The sequence below is a fragment of the Heloderma suspectum genome, chromosome 3, assembly GCF_057233095.1.
Source record: "Heloderma suspectum isolate Gila_16-S chromosome 3, 16-S_ref, whole genome shotgun sequence".
Classification (NCBI taxonomy): Eukaryota; Metazoa; Chordata; class Lepidosauria; order Squamata; family Helodermatidae; genus Heloderma; species Heloderma suspectum.
The window spans coordinates 263,124,638-263,148,601 of record NC_139460.1 but is presented as its reverse complement, the minus strand read 5'-3'; the positions used below and the strand labels follow the sequence as shown (position 1 = coordinate 263,148,601).

Sequence of the window (23,964 nt, the reverse complement as noted above, 5' to 3'; positions counted from 1 at the left end):
GACTGTTTATTATGGATCTTGGATAGGCCCTAGATGAGTAGACAGCAGTGTCAGAGTTCTTGCCTACCAGAATACTAGCAATGCTCTACAAATTCAAACTGACAGTGCCCTGTGTTAGATTCCAGTGTGTATATTCTGTCCCGGATCCACTGCTGAAAGCTACGTATATGTGCTTATGCAAATGATGCACAGAAACAAGTTATCTTGCTTACCGGAATTCTATATTTGTCTCCCAACTATCTGCAAGAATGGGTATGCTACAGTAAGCCTTCATCATCATCATCATCATCATCATTATTAATTTCATTTCTACGCTGCCCAATAGCCGAAGATCTCTGGGCAGTTCACAACAATTCACATGCATTTGAATTATGCTAACCAGACTCTTGTTGTCTGGAGGCCTCTTGCTGCTAACTTGTGTACATATGTACTGTTTGTAGAACAGTAGGGTCATAAAATGATAATATCCTACATATATTGTTTTAACTCTTCATTCTTTACAGGACAGAATATTTAGAGAACGTCCAGCAACTTTTGACAGCAATAGTGAAGAAGGTTCCATTAATTGCTGAGAGAAGTAAGAATTTGAAGGAAAATGCTGTTTAGAAGTAATGTATAGGTACCACATTACATGGAAATAGGAAGCTGCTTTATACTGAGTCAGACTATTGGTCCATCTAGTCCAGTATTGTTGACACTGACTGGTAGCGGCTCCCTAGCAGAGAAATCTTTCACATTACCTGCCACCTGAGCATGTAACTGGAGGTGCTGGGGATTGAACTTCGGACCTTCTGCATGTAGAGCGTGTGCTCTACTGCTGAGCTATGGCCCTTCCCTGCCATTTTATCTTGACGTTTCATGGCGGACAATAGCAGACAAAATAGGTCAAGATGCTGCAAAGAATGCTCCTATATATAAATCCATCTTCTCTATATAAACAGAAGTGTTTGTCTGTATGTCCTCGATGGACTCAAAGATGGTACATCTGATTGTTATGAAACTTTCGGGATTTTCTGTACTTCTGTCTGGGATGGTTTTAGGCATCGTGAAACTTTTGACTGCCATCAGATACTCAGCCTGTATTATCACATAGATACAGCAGGGGCTGGGGAAAGGGAGTGAGTTGCCCAGGTGACAAAAGAAGAATGTTGGCAGTTGATGTGGGAGGGGGAGAGAAGGAAGAGTGGAGAAGAAGGGAGTCATGGCTGACGGAGAGGGAAGCTCAAGACAGTCTCCATGAGATGAAGAACAAAACAAGATACCTCCCCCCACAAAGGGCTACGGGGGTCACCGTGGCAGGGGCTGTGTCTAGGGGCCAGGGCAGGCATAACGTGGCCCACCCTGGCAGCTGCGCAGCTTTGCTCAAATTCTTTGCTGTATCCAACTCTGACAGGTGTGTAAGGCTTCGCTGTATCAAACTAAGGGCTCTTCCCAAGCCGTGCAAAGCCAGATCCCTTTGCTAGTCTTATATAAAATTTATACATATGTGTGCGCATATAGATATATAGATACAGATTGCAGTACTCCCTATAATTCAAAGCATAATACTACTTAATCGTTACTTCCCAAGTCACAAGTATTAAAGGTTGAAGTCCCTGATGATAATGGTATCAGTAATACTTAGAAGCTCCAAGTGTTCAACCCATGACACAAACATTATCTCAGAAATCCTTACAACTATTGATAGTTCATAGATATTTGGCTTAACAGTGTGGGCAACTTTTGTGTGAACCCCGGTCAGTTCATCCATCTATCACTAATTACAGAAAATGTACATCACACGCCAACCTGCATGTTACCCATATTTTTAACACTATTAATGTTTCCCTGGTAACTAATGTACACAGATCTAGGGAACATTGAAAACAGCAGGAGCAAACATTTACAACTAGGTGGCATGAAGAAAATATAATGGTATGGGATGCCATAAATGTGTGTAAAACCAATTTTGAAACGTGTAATATAAAAATCCTGTGTAATTGTTCTGGACCTCCTACTTGGAAACGATACTCTCTTCTTTAGTTTGGGGCTATTTTTTTTTAACAAACATCTCTTACAATTTCCTGTTCCTCCATTTTCTTTTATTACATCTATGGATTCTTTCTATCAGCATAGTTCCACACCTTTTCTCCAGTGTTTTGAAAATGATTGGCATTAAGTGCTTTTTCTCCTCCAAGTTTAACAGATGAGAGCAGTGACTGTGATACTGCTGCAATAACTGCTGACTGGCTTCCTTTTCTGAGCAATTAGAGCACTACTTTCTCTTTTCCTCAATCTGTTTTCAAAGCTAGCACTCCTTTGTGGTTCTTTGGTTTACTGGAAGATAACATGAGTTCAAAAAGTGCTCACGTTCTCACTGGTGTTCTATAAGCAAAGGGAGTTTAGCCTTTGGGGAGAAGCAAGCGGCGGGACTAGTATTGGCTGACTGAATTGTCTCTTAAAAATAGGAATGCTGAAAGGGATTTGCTGCCAAAAGATGGTCTGGCTGTAGCAGCTGTTTTGCATGGCCCCTGAATTGCCATTCAAACTGGTGGAACTCGCAAGTAAATGTTTAGATGCTATTGCCGCCTTTAATGCTGAAGCTCAGGAAGCCAGTGCACCCAAAACAAATGCACACGCGCACACCCCTGACATACCTGCTTCAGTCAATCTCTTATTTCCTCCATTCTGTAAGTTTTTTCCAGCAATGTGACTGTTTCCTAGTTGCCATTTAAAATCACAGGAGCCATCTTCCCCAGATACTTCCAAATGTGCAAAAGGCATCTTCTTGTCCCTTAAACTCCAACATCCGTACAGCTGTCTCCAGTACCCCAACTGTCAAAAGAGATTTCTATCTGCCAAAAGATTTTTAGCTGTCCTGAAGTCCCTTCCTGATTAATGCTCATTTTAAACCTAAAGGGATTGAGAGGTATTACCCTTCTGAGTGCTCCATAAGATTCTCATGTCCCTCTCTCCTTAACAATACCATCTAATTCTTTTTTAATTTATCTTTTGAGAAGATGTTCAGCCATAGCCAGTCACATAATAAATTCATTTTCATAGCTGTTAAAATCGAATATTTCTGATGATATTTCTCTGCTTTTTAGCTGAAGATGCCAATTCTTTCTGTGCCAGTTCTGTGGAACAGTATTATAGCTGGAATATTGGAAAACGGAGGGCCACTGAGGTAATCTTCTTAGTGTATTCTATCAAACTGAGCTTAAACCTCAGAGAAATAAAAAGGGAGGTTTGCAGCAGTAGCATCAATGGAATTAAACTCTCCTTCGCTTTAATGTTCCCATTGCTGCTGTTAAGATGGAATGGCAGTGTTGACTGTCCTAATTGCTTGGCCAGTCTTTGAACTGCAGAATTGCTATTCATTTGGTTTTTCATAGTTGTTTTTCTATTTCTCATTCCGGTTTGACAAAATGACCCTTCTGTTGTGTACAAAATGCAGAAAAATAGGGAGGGAACCCAAACAAGACTTGCATTGTTCCCAGATGTAGCAAGCTGAAAGAACAGAGGGATTTGCCTCCAAAAGCCATTCTAAACTTCTGTGCATTTAGCAAATTAAAAGTCAGAACTAATCCAAGCGAGATTGACATGCCCAGATGTGGAGCCACAGATACCTGTAATATGCGCATTCAGGATGCTGATCCCTGAGTCAATGGTTGCAAGCCCACATATGGACTAGCAGGATCAACATACTAGCACAGCTACTGTCATGCCAGAACAGCTATGTTACCTCTCAAGAGAAGCGCCTCTTCTGCTTGGAACACTCACACAGGGGCAGACAGGCTTCGAGCTTGAGGCATCTACTTCGTTTTTTTGTTAGAAACCTGAGGTCCGCTAAGGTGCCGAATTGTGGCTCGGGAGCACGGGAACGTATTGTTAGAATTAAGGACCAGGGCACCTTTGAGCAATCAGACCAGGAATTTTTTTTCAATACCAGAACTGAGCTCACAGTCCTGTCACGCACAAATCCACTCCTGGTTTTCTCCCCAAGCTTTCTTCCATCTCAGCAGCCTCATTTAGAAGGAGCAGGGGGAGGCCTTTGCATTGTTGCTGTTTTACAACTGGGAGTCAGAAAACCCTTTGTGATTTACTGCAAATCACCCAGAGATCTACCAGTAGTTCCAAATCTACCTACTCCCCACCTTGCCACTAAGAGACCAACATCAACCTTGTTGATGTTGGCCTCTTAGTGGCAGGAAAGAGGTATTCTTAAGTATATAACAGCACACCGCGGTCTAGCAACTGAACCCATCACTTCTTACACTCTCTGGTGGGGAACGTTCAGGTGCCTGCTTTCCTCATTTCCTGTTTTCATCGTGCATCTGATGACATGGACTCTATTCTGCGAAACCATATGCTGCAATATTTTTTTTTTAGCGAACCCCTTTGTTGCTTTTCCTGCAACAGACTACAACAGCTATCCTTTTGGAATTATTTTCCTATGTTACCATAATTGGTTGTATTCTACCATATGCGAAACACGAATATGAAACGCTTTGATTCTAAATCTAGCTCTTGTTCTTTTTGGCTTTTTTCATTGCAGTGGCAGCGAGCACTGACAGTAAGGAAAATCCTCCAAGAAATGGTAGAGAAACACCCTAAATTTCACAGCATCATTCCTCTAAAAACAAAGCAAGTTGTACATTGGTGTCGCTACCGTGGCTATACACCACCTGACCCAGAAGCACTTAGGAACGAGGATTCCATAGAAGATGTGCTAACACAAATAGACAGTGAGCCAGGTAAGGAGTTCTATTCCAGAACCCCCAAAGGTGTAGGTTTTGGTGGCTGATTTCCCCCCCCACCCCCTTGCCCCAAAGTTGTACATTAGGCTTCTATCCTTAGGCTCTGGGTGCCAGTTTAGTTTCATCCTGGACACTTTAGTCTGCGCTTGTGGAAGCATGCATACAAATATTACATTTCAGAATTTTTGCTCTTGATACAAAGTTTGGTTTGTTTTTATTCTTTATGGGTTGGGTCAAACTGAAGAGAACCCATTAGATTTTTCAAGCTCTATAGTGTGAAACCATTATAGGCAAAGGAGCCCTACCAGGGGGGAAAAAAGTGGCAGTCCAAGAATCAAGCCATGTCTGATCAAGCTCCTCCCACAATATGATTCTTAAAGTACACCACTTACCTTTCTGTCTTCCCCAACTTGCTGCCCTCCAGATGTGTTGGCGATGGTGGCTGGGAATTGTGGGTTGCAGCTCAGTGCATCTGGAGGGCACCAGGTTGGGGAAGGCTAAATAGAGCAGCCTGTCGCTTGTTCACTTTGAAGTTCTTCCAAATTGAGCAAGTTTAGGAGCCAGCAAGCAGTGTTTCATAACGTTCTTAAGTGTTGGCATTTTGCTGCCCGAGGCAAAGCTGGAAATGGTAACCCACCCCCCAAAGTCAAGGTGCACAATTCTTAAGGCAAGCCAAGTTACTTTGGCATCTGAGGGAGAAAAGATGACATGCACCGCCTCACTTTGCCTATTAGTAGGACTGGCTCATAGACCTGCTTCCCTCCCTGACTCTCCCCAGCTCTGCATTGTTGGTTTAATGTTCAGTTCCCACTTGATGGACATAATTCAGAGGCCTCCATTGACTAACAGCACATTCCTATACATATCTCCTTAGAAATAAGTCCCATTGAGTTCAATGGGGCTTCCTCCTAGGTAAGTATATATAGGATTGCAGTCTAAATTACTCTTACTAAAAATGGTATGTTTCTCTCCTCTATCAGAATACTGGATATGTATTTACGCTGAGGGTTTTATTTCTTGGGAAAGAGCAAGTTTTAAATGGCAATGAGATTAGGGAGTAAAGAAGAAATTGGTGTTAATAGACAGAGAGGCTGCTTCCAGATAGAAGGCTCGTAACACTACCCGTCAAAACGCATTGTGCAGCTATTCCATCTTTCCCTCCTTAATGGATTTTCTCTGATAATTCAACTGTGTCATTCTGTTAGCGCAAATGGCATTGCGCTAGCGGAAACTAGGTTCTGAACTATACGCAAGAAAAGAATCCAGCTAAATTACATGTGTACAAGTGGTTGTGCATTCTGCTTGTGCAAGCTGTTGTGCAACCAGTTGTGCAACTGCTTTGCACACAGTGTGCAACACTTTGCGACACGTAGTGTGGCTGGTTGCACATTCCACAGCTGGTTGCGCAAGTGTAATGGGGCACCCTCTTGTGCAGCGGAAAGATTCAGCAGAGCTCCACTTGTGCTTTCTGGGTTTGCAGAATGATACCGTTGGATACTGCCCTATGCCATCTTCATTTTTACTCTAGAGTAGGTGGCATGATCCAGATCTTAAAAGCCCCTCTATCCACCTCTTTGTGCTTGGATCCTGATCTGAATCAAGCCCCCTGTGCCTACTCCAGATTAAAAATGGGGGGAAACGGCATAGCTGCTAGATATGGCTTTAAAGTTATGTGTTTGGGCCAAGAAGCACGCTGGGAGCGATGCAGCATTTGCAATGCAAACAATGATTTCATGTTTTTCTATCCCAAACATGAAGCTGCAGACGTGGAAGTACAACCAGATCTGGCTGAGAAGCAACTGATATAATAAAAAGGAGTCAATAAAAAGGGAGGGGTACAGTTTTGGCTTCTGCTAACAGTCTCTGGTGGCTTGATGTGCACATCTAGAGCATTTCACAGTGCTGCCTTTGTAGGGAATGTCATATGCACAGAGACGGCAGGCAAGCTTAAAACAGGCAAACATCACAAGCAGTGCAATTTTGTGTGTACCACAGATAGTGCTTCCAGTATGATTCAGTCTGACGTGGATTCCTGAAGTACATTCCTGTTGGTGTGCAGCAGCCTTTTCCAACCTGGTGCCCTGCAGACATTTTGGACTTCAGGCCCCAATAGCCCGAGCCAGCATGGCCAATGGTTAGGAAACCTGAGGGTTGTAATCCAAAACTTCTCGAAGCCACCACATCAGGGGAGGCTTTCCCGTAGAACTTTACAGTGTAATACTTCCCAAATCATCCACTTTTGCAACTGCTTATAATAAGCTTTTCAAAAGCTAATGTTTTTCCCAGTAAGATAGAACATGTATGTAGAGCCATATAAGTTGTTGTTGTTGTTGTTGTTTTTAAAGCAATAGTTAAAGGCTGCCGACTCTGTTTTCTCACTAATGGCACATCCCTTTCACATGTAATTTTTTAAAGTTTACTGAACAGAATGTGTCCCTTCTCTCCAGCCCCTAAAACTGGTCATTTAATTCTGATGTTTTAAATTTGTTGTTGTATTCTAAATCTCTGCATTGCTGCTAGGTTGTTTTTTTAAAAACTTTTATACTGTAGTTTTAATTTTTTACATTTACATTGTATTTTACGCCATATTTTGTGGTTTTAATTGTTGTGAGCCAGCCAGAGAGCTTTGGCTATTGGGCAGTATAGAAATGTAATAAATAAATTTAAGAAGTTAACATTTCTAACTTGGAAAAAAAAGTTTTTTGATGGTCAAATAGACTTCTTCCCCCACAGTTCTTCCCAAAGCAAGTCTCTCTCCCTCACTTTTATCTAGTTGTGTAGTTATCAAGCTACTGAAATTGAAGTGGGACTAGGGCTGCCGTAACAGGAGGAAGTAAATTGCTCTGAAAATGTTTGTCCATACACACCTTGGTTTCTTTTTTTAACGGGTTTCCTTTGGGACATAATGGTGATGCTAACTTGATTGGTCATGTTGTCAGCAGAGGCCATGTTCAGGTACTGGGCATTAGCAATTAGGTCTGTTTCTCCTTGCAGTCAGCATGAACTATGAACATCTTCTAGTTGCATACATCCAGGAATAGTTTTATTTACAAATCTGTTTTCTGTCTCCTGCCTTCCTGATTGCTTCTTGGAAAAGAATGCTCTTCGTCTTACACTACTGGGGAAGAGATATGTCGAAAGCTTGAAGAGCTGGAGCGGTTCCTCAAGCAAGAACCAGACAGTGATGAAGAAGTAGACATTCTCAATATTACTGAGCCTCTGAAAATAAACATTAAAAAGGAACAGGAGGAGAAACAAGCCGAGGCAAAATTCTACTTGACACCTCAGCCTGCATCAGAGTTTGTGCGGGAGACTGTACAGCAGGTAAAGTAAAAAGTTTTGAAAAGCTAAATGAAAATAATTTGCTGCCTTGAGCTCTTAGCATTATAATGTATTTGTTATGTGATACTTGCAACCTGCATCAGCTTACTCTTTACAACAGGGGTCTCCACCACCCACCATAGCGCCTGCTGGCACCTCCAGTGGCGCCCACAACTGTGTTCCGAATGTGGTGCCTGTGGGCACTTGAAACACGTTTCATTATTTTCCCCATTTTTTTAATATACGTACATAGATTTGTATGAAATGTATGCAACTTTCTAGCAATTGCACGTGGGCTACAACAAAACTGGGCCAAATATCCAAATAAGTATGCATTTGAAGGTGATGTCTATATGCCACCCTTTCAAGTATTGAAAGCATTGTAAGGTCCTCAGTCCGTGGCATTATTGGAGGTGAGTGTTTATCCTTCCAGTATTGCAATTTCAGTCTTTTAACTGTCGAAAGGGCGCAGAGAATCTATTTATGCTGGCCATTTGTTAGTTTCCATGAAATCAATATCGAAATCAGATTGATTATGTCCTTTGCAGTCAAAGATGGAGAAGCTCTGTACAGTCAGTAAAAACAAGACCTGGAGCTGACCGTGGCTCAGATCATGAGCTTCTTGTTGCAAAATTTCAGCTTAAATTGAAAAACGTAGGGAAAACCACTAAACCATTCAGGTATGACCTAAATCATATCCCTTATGAATATACAGTGGAGGTGAGGAATAGATTTAAGGGATTAGACCTGATAGACAGAGTGCCTGAGGAACTATGGACGGAGGTCCGTAACATTGTTCAGGAGGCAGCAACGAAATCCATCCCAAAGAAAAAGAAATGCAAGAAAGCAAAGTGGCTGTCTGATGAGGCTTTACAAGTAGCTGAAGAAAGAAGGGAAGGGAAAAGCAAGGGAGAAAGGGGAAGATATATCCACCTGAATGCAGAGTTCCAGAGAATAGCAAGGACAGACAAGAAGGCCTTCTTAAATGAACAATGCAAAGAAATTGAGGAAAACAACAGAATGGGAAAGACTAGAGATCTCTTCAAGAAAATCAGAGATCTCAAGGGAACGTTTTGTGCAAAGACGGGCATGATAAAGGACAAAGAAGGCAGGGACCTAACAGAAGCAGATGAGATTAAGAAGAGGTGGAAAGAATACACAGAAGAACTATACAGGAAAGATCTGAATGTCCCTGATAGCCACAATAGTGCGGTCACTGAACTTGAGCCGGACATCCTCGAGAGTGAAGTCAAGTGGGCCTTAGGAAGCATTAGTAACAACAAAGCTAGCGGAGATGACAGCATTCCAGCTGAGCTATTTAAAATCTTAAAAGATGATGCTGTTAAAGTGCTGCACTCAATATGCCAACAAATCTGGAACACTCAACAGTGGCCACAAGACTGGAAAAGGTCAGTTTACATTCCGCTTCCAAAGAAGGGCAACGCCAAAGAGTGTTCAAACTACCGCACAATTGCGCTCATTTCACATGCCAGCAAGGTTAGATTTAGATGTAGATTTTTTCCAGCAGACATAATTGGAATCAGTTGTATTGAGTTATTGGTATGTGTATTCAGTTCGTCATTGATCTGTGGACAAAAGAAGAATTTTTCTATACAGTGATAGCTGGAAGGAAAGAATCTGCTATTTTCGGCTTTCTGGATTCAGAGGGCTCTCAGAGGTGTCCAGGAAGTAGAATTTGAAGCCAACATGCTGGCTGGGAATGATGGGAGTAGCATTCCAGCACATTTCAAGGGCACCAGATTAGAGAAGACTGAGATAATTGATGCGCATGTTTCTTTGGAAGTGTCTCTAGGCATGTTTAGTAGGAAGTGTCCATTGTGTTCAGCGGGACTTACTCCCTTAAAGTAAGTGTCTGTAGGATGCAGTCTTAGTTTCAGAACAAAAAGCAGGCTGCAGTTCTGTGAATACTTGCTAAGAAATACTGTATTGGACTCTAGATATGTTGGACTTAGAGTTCAGTGGAACTCTAAATAATTATTACCACCAGCCCTAAGAGTTATTCCACTAGCTTCTCAAAGAAAGATGTGATGAAGAGTGGTTTAGTAACCAAGAGTTGTAACCTTGTATTCACCCTCTCATTTTATAGATAGGAATTTCCCTTCAGCCTGTAGAGCTGCACAAGAACATCTATGCATCAGTTACAGAAGATATGATTTTAAAGGTAAGCTGTTATAAAATTCTCTCTCATTCAGCAATGCAAAATTAGGAACATCTAAGTGAAGTGCAGAAATTGTGAGTTAGATGTGGCTGAATGTCCTTTTAAAAAAAAAAAATTAAAATTACCCTTTCCTGAAATTGTGGAACACTTTGAATATGTGTAGGTTCTTGGCAAGTTTAAAGAAACTAAACAGAACATGAATGTTCGATAAAAAGTTTGTGCCCAACGTTTTGCAATGTGAAATACTACTAACTACATTTTATAAAGCATGGCTTGTATGATAACTGAAAGCATTCCTTGGCTGTTTACATCCTTTACCTTTGAAACTTCCTCTTTAACAGGCTACAGAACAACTGGCTAGTGACATACTAAGAGAGGCATTGGCTGTTGGCTATCAAGCAGCTCCTCGCCACAGGTATACTTGTTTGTTTATTTTTATTTATTATTACACTTATATCCCTCCTTTTTTTCCTCTTGCAAAGAACCCAAGGCAGCTTACATGATCCTCCTCCTTCCACTTTATCCTCACAACAACCTTGTGAGGTAGGTTAGGCTGAGGGTCAGGGACTGGCCCAGAGTCACCCAGTGAGCTTCATGGCTGAGTGGGACTGGAACCTGGATCTCCTGAGTCCCAGCTCAGCACTTTCACCGCTACACCACACTGACTCTCCCAGTTTAGTTTAGTTTTCACTTCTGCTTTGTCAATCGGGTAGGGCAGCCTTTTTGCTCCCAAGGGCTGTATGTGGCAATAGGCGGTGGATTTGGGGGGGGGGGGGGGATGCATGTGGCCAAAGTCGGCAGTGTCTGGCACCAGCATCCTCTTCGTCCAGCCGCCATTTTCTCTTTCTTTCTCTCTCAACCCCCATTTTCTCTCTTTCCTCACTTCCTCCATCTCAGCATCTGGGGAGGGAAAGTTTAAAGCTTCCCTCCCCACACACTCCTCCCACTCCTGCTGTCCAACTGATAGGTGCTGGGAATAGGTTTTCCTAGCACCAGTAAGCTGGGCAGGAGGGAGAGGTGCACAATTTAAGTGGAGTGGGGGATGGCCCACAGGGATGACTCTCCCATGTGCCTCCTCCCCATCACAGTCCCACTCCTGCCAATCCACTAAACAGCTGAGAAGCAGGCTTGTGGGGGAATTGATGGATTTGGCCACCCAAGGCAGGCCACAGCCCATGCCTCTAAGGACCGCATGCAGGCCTGAAGTCACTCATCTGCATTGTAAATCGTGGCATGCATTCATTGGACAGGATCTGTATTATTTGGGGGACTAGAAATTTAAAATGGTTTAGGGTGCAATCCTATGCATGTTCAGACAGAAACATTCCTACAACTCCCAGCGTGCCCCATGCTGGCTGGGGTATGCTGGGAGTTCTAGGACTTTTTTCTGTCTAAACATACATAGGATTGCACCCTTAGTCCCCAAAGGACTCTGGGACTGTGGTGAGACATAGTTCCACATTTTCTGGTCACTCATGCTGTGTGCCCAAGAAGATTTTGTATCTGAGTTTCTCAAACAGCTGCTTCTCCCCACCCCACTGTGCCACGTCACATAGCAGACTGCTTTTGGAACTGAGCAGCTTGTGATACGGCTTTTCTGTTTAGAGAAACCAAGACTTCACCCAGCATTCTCAAGCTCTTGTGGGTGCCTAAAGTAGCTCTTTGGATCCCAGCAATAGAAAAGGGCTTGGAAGGGACCATAACTCAGTGGTAGTTCACGTGCTTTGCATGCAGAAGGTCCCAGGTTCAATCCACGGCACCTCCAGTTAAAAGGATCAGGAGCAGGTGATGAGGAAGACATCTGCTTGAGACCCTGGAGAACCACTGCCGTTACCGGACTAGATGGACAATAAGTCTGACCTTGTATAAGGCATCTTCCTATATGCTATGTTTTGGATACTTACATCTTTATATTTTTTGTTTCAATAGATATTGCTTATTTAGTTATAACTGAAACATAATTAAAAATTAAGCAATTCATTCTACTTCTCATATAGTAATACCAAAGCACTTTTTAAAAATACGATGTACAAACCTACATCTTATTTATATCTGCACTTTTATTTGCTTAAGAGGAGCCCAACCTGGTGCTGTCCAGATGTGTTCAACTACACAACTCCCATTATGCCCAGCAAGTGCCCCTGGGTGGCTGGAGATGATGGGAGTTGAAATCCAACACATCTAGAGGGCACCTGGTTGGGGAAGGCTGGCTTAAATTATCCCTTGGGGATTTTGTTATCCGCAAGGGATATCATGTCTAACCAAGTGCTACGCAGATGCTTGATTACTTACATTCCATTGGCATATTCTCCCTATAGGACTCCAAGAGAGATCACCGTGATGAATATTCACCAAGCCATCTGTAACATTCCCTTTCTGGACTTCCTCACAAACAAGCATATGGGAATACTGAGTGATGAACAGTGATCTGGACTGAAAATTAACATAAAAGGTGGAATAAAAACACTGGTGCATCCAGATCTAGATACCCATTTTTAGTGTTGGCACTCAGTTACCTTGAATGCTACAAATTAAAGTTTCAAATACAGAGAAAAAAAGTTTAAAAGATTTCATTTCATGAATATATTACCCTTTTCCAGAAAACCTGTAGACCTTTCTTAAAAAAAAAAATCAGTTCCCAATTCGGCTGCCTGGTTTCATTGAAAGTTGCTTGCTGTGATAGCTATGATAGTATATTAGATCATGGCCTAGATTACTGGGGTAATGCTTTTGCATGGAAATGACTCATTACAGGCATCCATTAATGTAATCCAGTAAATACAAACTTCCCTAGCTCTTTGGAGACTTGCTGCCGTGTTGAGATGAAATGCATAATTATAAACTGGTTCAGATTACTAGAATGGAGCCTAGCCTGTGTCTGGACTTATGCACTCCCCTCTCCTGTGACCTGGAGTTCAGAAGCTTTCACGTCATAAGAACATCCTTGCTGGATCAGACCAAAGCCTGTCTAGTCCAGCATTCTGTTCTTAAGTGGCCATCCAGATGCCTATGGGAAACCCTGAAGTAGGACATGAGTGCAAGATTACTCTCCTGCTTATATTTCTAGCAACTGGTATTAGAGGCATTCTGCCTGATACTGGAAGTAATATATTATACATTCTGTAACATATTCTGGTTTTTATTAACCATAGTTGGCATGTTGTATGAACCCAAACAAACTAAAGTTTGTCTTAACTATTGTTAGTGGAAACAAACTAACTTCAAACTGTAGTTTATAAATGTAGCTTGTTTCCATCAACCATAATTAAGATTAGCCACAGTTAAAGTTTGGGTGACACACTAAACTGCAGTCAATCTAAAATGGAAGCAGAAACTTAGGATCTCCTTGTGGCCACGGCAGAGAGAGGGGGAACACACAAGCCTGGGACGAGGCTAGGCTCATTCTCATAATGCTACATTTGAACACAATCAATGAGCAACTTAGACAGGTACACAGAAAGGTAGCAAATATTTATCCTGTTATGGTGTAAGATGGCAAAACAGATGTCACAAACTCTCAGAAGTCTGTATGGAGTAGGTTGGAAGCTTATTCAGTATGATTTATAATCTGGAATCAGTTGTTCAAAGGAAGTAGTTTCATACCCTTGTGTCACTTGCCGTGTTTGCCTTTTATGCTGCAAGAAACAATGTTCTGTCTCTTACACACACACCCCATGGGCTTCTTTACTTGGCCAGCAAAACAAACCTTTAACAGCATAGAGAGCTTTCCTGTATTTTTGTTCGGTCTGTTCAAATCTTCATTTTGTTTGCTGATTTTAGTATCTTGAATTGTGAGGAGCCATTCCAAATCTTCATTTCAATTCTTGACAATAGGAATGATTTAGCCCACATTAAGATAGGCAGTTGAAACATAGTATTTTTGCTAGGAGAAAGGGTTTTCTTCCATATTTGCCAGTGTATGTGACATGTCTGTGACATGTAGCATCTTTTGGCAATTAGGAACTCGTAACACTCCAAGGGCTAATAAAGAATATCCGTCCACTTGCCCTTCTCAATACTGTCCACGTATGGCTCCTTCCTCTTGCGATTTTCACTGCTCCCTTTGTTTTCACTTTACTGAAAAGTAGTGGTGCAGCTGAATAGGGGAGCTTTTTATTGTTTGTAATTGCCACGTTGGGGTGGGAGGTTGCGGTTGTGAAGGATTAAACCTCCCCCTCCCGATGTGCTGCAGGCCTGATCCAGATTAGTGCCCCCCCCCCCACTTGCTTTTGCATAGCAAAAAAACAGAAAGGGAGCTGCATAGCAAAAAAACAGAAAGGGAGCTGCCGCTACATATTTAACATTAACAGTAAGGGTAGTCTGACCCTCACTGACAGAGGCGTTGGCATTTAACTGGCCCTTCTAACAGTTAGTGGTAACATTTTTGCTATCAGCCCTTCTACCAGTAAACTTTACTTGTAGGAGAGAAAACTAAACCTATAACAAGATCACTGAAACCAATATTGATCAATCTAACAAACATAGGCTGCTACCTTGAGGTGGTGAAGGAGCTATTTCTCAGTGCAATGGAGGGGAAACTGTCCCTTCAAAATTTAGCATGATTCAGGCTTGGCTTTTGATTTGGGCAGATCTTTCCTTCCTTGGGAAATGAAATTGTTGTTGTCCAACAGTTACTCTAGACTGGTCTCTTTAACAAGTATTTTTGGTGAAGCTGAAAGTAGTAAGACTGCTTCCACGTGCCCAGATTGCTTTTGCTGAACCAGAGTAACCCCCTTGAAATGAGTTGAAGGCTACTATTGTCCAAAGGTCCTTGGCTTAAATCCTGTGCATTGTCTGTATTATAATGTATAATTGTGTAATATACATTACAATAAATTTTCTTTATTAAACATGATGGGGCTGGGCTTTGGTTTCCTTTTCTGCTCTACGCCTATGCTGCTTTCTTGTACATCTGCAGTGCAGACTGGAGTGGGGAGGTGATTGGCAGCTGCCACGTTAATGCAGGGTTCTTTCATGCTCTGTTATTGCTGCTTCTAGATAAACCACATCTTGTACTCCCACATGATGCTAATGCATTGTTCTACTCTGAAAACCCCCCCTTTCACAACAGTCACATCCATACTATTGTCTAAACTTCCAAAAGGCGTGCACAATAGACTTTTTTTTCTTGCAGAACTAGCCACCTTAAAGATGGAGTCATGAAAATGCAGATTTTACCCCCATTTATGATTTTTTTAGCATCCTTGTCCTAAGCTTCTTTTCCCAAAATGTCTTTATTTTATTTATATCCTGCCTTTCCACCAAAAATGCTACTCAGGGTGGCTAACAATAAAGTCCAAAATCTTAATTAAAACATAATTAAAACAATTAATAATAATTAATAATAATTAATTAAAACAAATAACCACAACAATAAAAAATAAAAACCACTGGGATGGTGATGAAGAGCTATGTCTTACCTACTTACTGTATATCCTCACAAATTTCTGATCTAAAAATAGAGACTTGTAATACCCTTTTTCTTGTACCACTGCCTGAGCTTACCTGTGTGGTGAACTGAGGGGAAGATTTCTCTGAACTTCCTGCCCTGCCCACCAGTCCATTCACAGAACGCCCACAAACCTTGATAGACTGCCTCATGTATGTTCCACTAGGCATTCAGAGAAGCTCTTGAAATATCTCAATATTATCTGGGGTGTAAATTCAGGTAATGTAACCCAGCATGCCATGGAAAAGTAGAATGGAACCCAACAAGGCATAGAATTGTAATTAAGTTAAATTGATTTGAGGAAATGGTAGTTTAAATGGTATGTAAAAGAAAGGAAATGCATGAAAAAGGGGGGTAAACAGGCCCAGTGTTAGCACCTAGCATCATGGGGCAAATGCCAGGGTCCATGGGCCCACCACAACTGATAGTGACCTCCCCATTTTTCATGTAATGAGGGAAAATGCTGTCCAGCAGGGTTCTGAATCTAATCCATTTCTGAGTATATGATTATCTGTCTAGTAACTTTCAAAGTCTAAACTGCCAGCTCAGGAAAATACAAGTGCTGCATCAGAAAAGTTAGAATTTCTCTTCTAAATCGCCTGTACCTGTTGATGCTTTTATCTCCATTTACCAGCAAAAGATACTTATTTTAAAAATGCTCTAAACTGGTGTAGGTCTACACACTCAGTAATAACCCTGTGCGGATATGTTTCTGGAGTGAAGAGGAGTAGGGGAATTTAATGTTTAGAAAGACCCCTTGCACAGACACAGAATCACACAGTCCTGCATGTTGGATGCCCTCCTAAGTAGTCTCTAAAGAAAATTCTTGCTCTGAAGTAGAAATCACCAAAGGGTTCTAGGGCAGTGAGGAAACACTGTGCTAAATCCCAGAGGAATTGTCAATATTCATTTTGTGCACCTTAAACAAAATTTAAGCCTCATGACCAAGTGCTCTGTGTGATTCCTCCCAAGACCCCTATATCCCATGACTATGAGGATACATTATCTAGTCCCTACTTTTGGCCCTGCGTCTTTTGCCTTTAGTTCAATCCTGCCATTGGAATGTGGCCCCTAAGAACTTCTCCAAAATGAAATTTCGTCCTTGGGCTGAAAGTGATTCAAGATCTCTGATTTTCACCCAAGTATTGTGTTGGGGGCAAAACTATGGATGCATAATGGATCAGATGGTGACGTCCCGCTGGGAGCATGCAGTAGGAAGCTGATGGTAGGTATATGCAACGTGAAGTCGCTCATTCACCTATTCACACATTAAGAGTATGCACACTCTCCCTGCCACAAATATTAATCCTCATATCTTGAAACAAAGAGTTATGAAGCTGCCTCTCAAGACAGGCTTGGACAAGAAACTGCATGTATGTAAACCTACTTGGAGATTGTGCAGAGCTGACTCCATAATGACCTGATCAAGGTGCAAATCTTGGCCAAGTGACTGGGATTTGGTTATAATGGCACTTCCACTAGAACTATCACTTGACCTAAACATGTGCATGTCCAGGATAAGAGACCATAACTCAACTGAGAAGCACATGCTTCACATGTAAAAGGTACCTGCTTCAATCTCTGGCATCTCCAGGTCAAAGGATCAGGTAGCAGGCGGTAGAGAAGACCTCTTCTGTCTGGCGAGCCACTGCAAAATCAGAGTAAACAATACTGGGCTAGGGGAACAAATAGTCTGCCCTGGAATAAGGCAGTTTGCTATGTTCCTTATCCCAGTTCTCATTTCTCTTGCTTTTTGTCTTGTTTATTCCTAACTTGGTTTGTATGCTCCTTAAAGTAGACTTTTTTTGTTTCTGCTCCCTTGAAAGTGATACATACAACTGCTAGCACTGTATAGATGATGATGATGTTAATAATAATAATGCCCCTGTTCCCCCATCTCCACAACAGTTCAGCTATCCTTCAGTCCAACCATATATGGCATCAAATATGGTGAAATGCATTGCCTTGATCTAATGTGAGAAAGTCATGACCAGAAAGAGATTTCCTGTGTGGATCTGCTCTACCAGGACCACAAAAGCTTGTTCTCGAGTGTGGGGGCACCCAGAATGTACATGTTAATGCTCCTACACCACCTGCAGACCACCCAAAATTATCAGAAATGGCAGTTATCCCAATGCATAGAGTGCGTGCTATGTGGGGAGTTGGAGGAGGGAACAGGTACAGGATTCATCCCAGGCTCCCTCTCCCAAAGGCTGATCACATTTTAGGTGGGAAGAAAGGATGGAGGGACTCAGTGCAACACTAAGTATGCAGCTCTCCACCCTTGGTTCTCTAGAACAGAGCCTGGATTTGAAGCAGATGATAGCTTACAAACAGTATTGCTCCTAAGTATGCATGCAATCCATTAAAATATTTTAGTACTCAAACCGTTTCTATTAGAACTAAAGACTGGGGTGGGGTGGAGGGAAGAAAAGAACCTGTAGCCAAAATACATTTTTATTAAATTATCTTTGAGTCCATAAAATACAAACTTCATGTATAGCTGCTTTGTTGTCATCTGTTTTTCTTTTTAAGAAATATATTAAATTAACAACAGAAACGAAATAGGCAGTGTGGTTTTCTTTTTTCTGTTTAGTAGAAGTCAAGATTGCAAATAACCGAACCAGTTCAACCTCAGCTGTTTAAAGACATCAGAAACAGATCAATCAAGCAGAAGTAACAGGTTTTTACTCAGAAACATTCCACATGCAAAGAAGGATATTTTAAATACGTTCCTGCAAAATCATGATTCTTACCAGCCCACCCCACTACCCCAAATTCTTTCTGCCTGTTAGATGGTGTAGGTTCATCTGGCAAAGGGCCCCTGTATGAAAACTGAAGGAAGCCATATTTTTCTTTGCCTTTTAGATAACCACCCCAGTTATGAAAAAGATGGTGGCTGAGTTCCAAAAACCATACCTAAGGGGCTCTGGAGTTGCGTTTCTTGAACAACAGCCCCCTTGCTGTTGGAAAACTGATTTTGAAAAGGGAGGCTTTCAGTGATATCGCATGCAGATCTGGTGTTCAAAGAAAACAAAATTAAAACTCCCACAGGGTCTGTCCAAGCCCTTGAAGATGACTGAAGGAACTCTTTGGATCCTGGCTGGTCACTGAAACCAATAATGTATAAGTACACAGTTAAGGAGTTTTCCCCTAATGATAACTGGTACTTGGGAACACCCAGCTTCCTGTGGATTACACTTAACTTTTACAACTTCTTGCTGAACCATTTATGAATGAATGAAAGATAATGATTGTAGATTATTGGCCACATTTTCTTAATTCTAAAGGTCAAACGTCAGATATGAGTGCCCCAATACATAGCTCCCTAGAACTCCAGTGCACACACAGGAAACTCCTGCTCAGCATAGGTCCTATGCATATACACAGGAGTCACAAGGATCAGGGCAACAGATTGGTGCAGGGGTGGATGACACGTGACCCTGCCCACCCCCTGAAATTAATAGGGTTCCCCCCAAATAGAAAAAAATGGCATCCATAGCATTATGGACTGCCCAAAGGGTCAAATTTAGCTTGTTTGCAAGCTAAGTTTGACCCTTTTAGCGCTCCGTAGCTTTACCATGCCACCCTATGGCCCACAGCAGAAGTCTGGGAGGCAAAATATGGCCCCTGCACCACCTGATGTTGCCCACCCCTGATAATTAGTGTGACATTTACAAAAGTAAATGGAAAATATTAAGTTGGCAATTAATCTTTTATAAATCCTTTCGATAAAAATGTATACAATCTATGCAGAACTGAACACAAACTAACAAATGGTTTATTTAAAAAAGCCTAGGTGAAAATTACTCCTGGGTCAATACTATAGAAAAATGAACTTATAGAATAATGAAATTTAAAAATGATCCTGCTTTGAAAATTACATTATATAACAGCCACTATGTAACATTAATTTCTTTAGCACTAGCATCACTGATATACGGGCAATAATTTAGGATTTTCAAGGCAATAAATTTTCTACCTTGCATACTCAAAAACAATGTTAAATAAAATACTAAGCATACTCTCTTTTTCTGGAAACCAAAATCATCCATTATATCTATGTACAGTATTTACATACACATTAAATAGCACTATTACAACTTAAGTTGGTCATTGCTTTAATGTCTGGTCCATTGCAATGCTCTGAGCTAAACCAGTTAGTGCTACCAGTTCTCAATAAAAGCTGGTACTTTGCCCAGAATGTTGCAATTTCCCTTGTACTGCTTTATGAGGTTTTCTCTCCCCAGAATTTAACAGCCTCGCCAACCCAGCCCTAAAGACACAATGGGATCTTCAGGGTAGCTGTACCAAGGCTGTGGAATGCACTTCCGATACATAAATGTACCTCAGTGCCAATAAATGTAAGGCCTACCACTTTGGGTAGATATTTCAGACCTATAGTAGGCCCTGCAGAATCAGTTGGTGCTGGGAATTTTAACTTCGGTAATGTTAATGGTGCAGTGATCCTTTGGTTGTATGATGTGTTTTTAGTTGTATTTTTATGTTTCTTATTTTATTGTGATGCTTTGACCTAAGCCACCTCAAGTCTCTGTAGAATAGGCATGAATAAAGTCACCTCACTTTTAAAACATTCAGTTTTAATTCCATAGTGTTGCTTTGCAGGGTTCCTTTGGCCTACTAAAAACGTGGGACCAAAATAATTCTGGATCAAATCTTGATTTTCAATTCCAGAGTGAAATCTAGACCTTCCTCTTGGGAGTGTTTTATTTATTTATTTCATTTATTTCATTTCTATACCGCCCAATAGCCGAAGCTCTCTGGGCGGTTCACAAAAATTAAAACCAAACAACACACAATAAAACAATTTAAAATATATAGAACATTAAAACCACAATATAACAATACAACCACAATAAAACCTAGCAGCAGTACAGGAGTTTAAAATACAGATTTAAAACAGCAAAGATAAAAATTTAGAAAGCTAAAATGCCTGGGAAAATAAAAAGTTCTTCACCTGGCGCCGAAAGGAGTACAATGTAGGTGCCAGGCGAACCTCACTAGGGAGCTCATTCCAGAGCCGGGGTGCCACAGCAGAAAAAGCCCTCCTCCTAGTAGCCACCCGCCTCACTTCCTTTGGCAGGGGCTCACGGAGAAGGGCCGTTGATGATGATCTTAAGGTCCGGGCAGGCACATATGGGAGGAGGCGATCCTTCAGGTAACCTGGCCCCAAGCCGTTAAGGGCTTTGAATGTTAACACCAGCACTTTGAATCGGGCCCGGAAACGGACTGGCAGCCAGTGCAGCTGGAAAAGTACTGGCGTAATATGACCTCGCAGGCCAGTCCCTGTTAACAATCTTGCTGCCCTATTTTGGACCAGCTGAAGTTTCCGGACCGTTTTCAAAGGCAGCCCCACGTATAATGCATTGCAGTAATCCAGACGAGAAGTTATCAGAGCATGGATAACTGTAGCTAGGCTATCTCTGTCCAGATAAGGGCGTAGTTGGTATACCAGCCTAAGCTGATAAAAAGTGCTCCGTGCCACTGAGTTCACCTGTGCCTCAAGTGACAGTTCTGGATCCAAGAGCACCCCCAAACTACGAACCTGATCCTTTAGGGGGAGTGCAACCTCCTCCAGAACAGGTTGAATATCACCTAGCCAGGCAGACGAACCACCCACTAACAGTACCTCCGTCTTGTCTGGATTGAGTTTCAGTTTATTAGCCCTCATCCAGTCCAGTACCGTGCCCAGGCACTGGTTCAGAACAGCCACTGCCTCACCTGGTTTTGACGAGAAAGAGAGGTAGAGCTGGGTGTCATCCGCATATTGATGGCACCTCAGCCCACACCTCCGGATAACCTCCCCCAGCGGTTTCATGTAGATGTTAAACAGCATGGGGGATAAAATAGAGCCCTGTGGAACCCCATGGCACAATTGCCATGGCACAGAGCAATAATCCCCCAGCACCACCTTCTGGAATCGGCCATCCAAGTAGGAGCGGAACCACTGTAGTGCAGTGCGTTCAACTCCCAACCCAGACAACCTATCCAGATTTTGATGTGGATGTGGCAGGTGCCCAAGTCACTGGTCTCACACACCTACCTACAGGGAGCTTATGCCTTGCTCAGACACCCAAGGACCAGACCCTTAAGAAAGTAAATGGGTTTTGGCCAGGAGAAAATGAAGCAGAGATATGAGTGCTGTGAATATCTTTCCCCAAAAGAAAAGCCATCCTGACACAAGCCACAGCCCCCACCAAAGGGTTCCACAGCATGAAAATAATCTGGGGGTGTATATAATTGGAGTAAGGGCTGAGGGGGCCTCTGGAAGATAAAGTATTGCTTCTGAGGGGTTGGGGTGTTTGTGTGCTTTTCCAGACCGACCCAAAGTCCAGTCAGCATTTGTGTGAAGCACCATGTTCTGGGGCAAACTGGTCAAGAATCACACTCTTCACCTTCAATGACCCTCAGCAAGGAGAGATCAAAGTCCCTGCAACAACAAGAGAGATGTTTCGAGGCTGATTCCCAGATTTAAAAGGAACAGTAAAGTTCAAAAGCCATCTAGAGTCTCTTCTACTGACCTCTCGTCAAGGTGGCTACAAAACAACATTGGGGGAAAGGTTTGCTATAGACCTTACCCAGCCCGTTGCTAAGGTGCTTTAAATGCTGCCTTTGGCTGACCAAAGTCACTATCTTAAATGTAAAGCCAGCCCAGTCAGCGGTTCTGTCGAGCCTCTTTCTATGAAACTAGGTCTTTCTCCCCATTTTATTATGCCATTTCCAACTCAAGTGCATTACAATTTACATGTTCATGATAGATGCATACATTCTGATAATTACTGTAGTTGCTTTTAATCATCCTTGCACTTATCTCAACACCACTCATGAAAGTTGCATAGCTGTACAAGTTCACATCCTTAACATTCAAGCTGCCTGGATGGGAAATGTGCATGAGCCACATTCATACATCGAGGATGCGAGACGGCGCCTGGAAAACAGCAGAAGGGTTTGGAGAAAACTTAGCCTTCGCTTCTGGGATCTGCAGAAGAGAAGGAGAAGACACAGATTAGGCCTGTGATCACATGCAAAAGAAGCTGTGGCCTCCAGTTACCCTCTAAATTAATGCCACCAAGTTATCCTCTATGCTCAAAAATATTCTGGGGTCTCTTAGTATTCAGAAGTCACACCATGTTTGCAGCCCTGATCTATGGACAGACTCCAGGCCTAACAACAGTACAGCATACATGCACTGTGGGAATATGTCATGGTCATATGACCTAATTCAATACATTTTGGGGTCAAAGAACTGTTTCCTCCCCCTTTAAGCTTACATTAGGTTGAGGAAAAAATAGTTTCTTCCCCAAGGTCACCCACTGTGCTTCTTGGCCTGGCCAAGCGGGGAGAATGAACAGCACTTTAGCATAGCTTAGGCCAAAGTGTGGTGTCTGAGGGCTGGTTCAAAGATATTCAACCGCCCATGGTTGCTGCTGAAAAGCCTTCATCCATGCTGTGATCCATGCAGGGAGACCAATGATGCAGTAATACATTTTGAAGTGCAGACACTCATCATGGCAGTCCCTGTAGCCATGCCTCCAAGGAGAGTCCAAAGATGCAGGCAGCTGTGTTGATCCATATCAACACACCAGTTCTAGTTTTCATCTGCTAGGAGCAGGTCTTTTGTAAAGCAAATGGTTCAAGACCATGCCGCCCCAAAATACTTTTTGTTACAACAGGAATAGCTCACAAATATCCTTCCTGCTACACCCTGCCTCCCTACTGCTATGAGGATTGCAATTAAGTTTGGAGGGAATGAGGAAGCCTGAGCAGGGTAGCAGATGATGTTATAGTCCCTGCTTATTAAAAAGTCCCGGTCCTTCGGTCCTCTGAGCCCTGGTTTCACTACAACACTGGTGGTGACACTTGTCTCCCATGCACTGGCCCAATTACATGCAGATTAGGACGCCAACCTCAGTGACCCCCATGGGCATGTGGCGCTGGCATGCTTAACCCTACAGTATTAGACCAGCACATCGGGGATAGTTCAGATATTATTCCCTGCATATGGACTGCCAACATAGGGGAGGTCTTTTCAGCTGCAACCATGCAAATGAGTACATTTGAACTGATCGTGACCTTTCTGGCTGTAGGGCCATCGTGCAAGTGGTGAAAAGCGGGGATAGAATCCCTTAAAACTCTTACCATGTTTAGAATTGCAGACTTTATTCTTCCTCAGATTCCTCCCTGAAGGAAAAGTTTTTTATTGATAGATGGGGATAGGGTAGGATTGGAAGTAAAACTTCTCAAAGCCTGAGAGA

The 23,964-nt window shown here is 42.3% G+C and overlaps 2 protein-coding genes across 10 annotated transcripts in view; one reads left to right on the top strand and one right to left on the bottom strand.

The window, feature by feature from the left end:
* YEATS2 (YEATS domain containing 2) overlaps positions 1-15,093 on the top strand; it is a 58,277-nt gene extending 43,184 nt beyond the window's left edge. For 4 of the 5 annotated variants that reach the window (XM_084846698.1, XM_084846700.1, XM_084846699.1 and 1 more), the window contains exons 26-32: positions 504-577; positions 3,087-3,166; positions 4,538-4,736; positions 7,837-8,063; positions 10,168-10,242; positions 10,581-10,654; positions 12,558-15,093. In XM_084846698.1, the coding sequence (XP_084702824.1) occupies positions 504-577; positions 3,087-3,166; positions 4,538-4,736; positions 7,837-8,063; positions 10,168-10,242; positions 10,581-10,654; positions 12,558-12,666 (838 nt within the window). In that variant the 3' untranslated portion in view covers positions 12,667-15,093. The remainder of the gene's footprint in view (positions 1-503; positions 578-3,086; positions 3,167-4,537; positions 4,737-7,836; positions 8,064-10,167; positions 10,243-10,580; positions 10,655-12,557) is intronic. The other variant, XR_014789531.1, reaches the window with a different exon arrangement.
* Positions 1-23,964, bottom strand: part of MAP6D1 (MAP6 domain containing 1) — a 35,970-nt gene that overhangs the window by 2,868 nt on the left and 9,138 nt on the right. The window contains exons 3-4 of one of the 5 annotated variants that reach the window (XR_014789532.1): positions 22,476-22,688; positions 17,258-17,336 (exon numbers count right to left, since the gene is read on the bottom strand). Coding sequence is in view for 2 of the 5 variants with exons in the window: in XM_084846702.1 (XP_084702828.1) it covers positions 17,292-17,336; positions 22,617-22,688 (117 nt within the window). In the remaining 3 variants the exon portion in view is untranslated. Of the gene's footprint in view, positions 1-17,257; positions 17,337-20,406; positions 22,689-23,964 lie in introns of those variants that run through there. The other 4 variants (XR_014789534.1, XM_084846702.1, XR_014789533.1 and 1 more) reach the window with 4 other exon arrangements.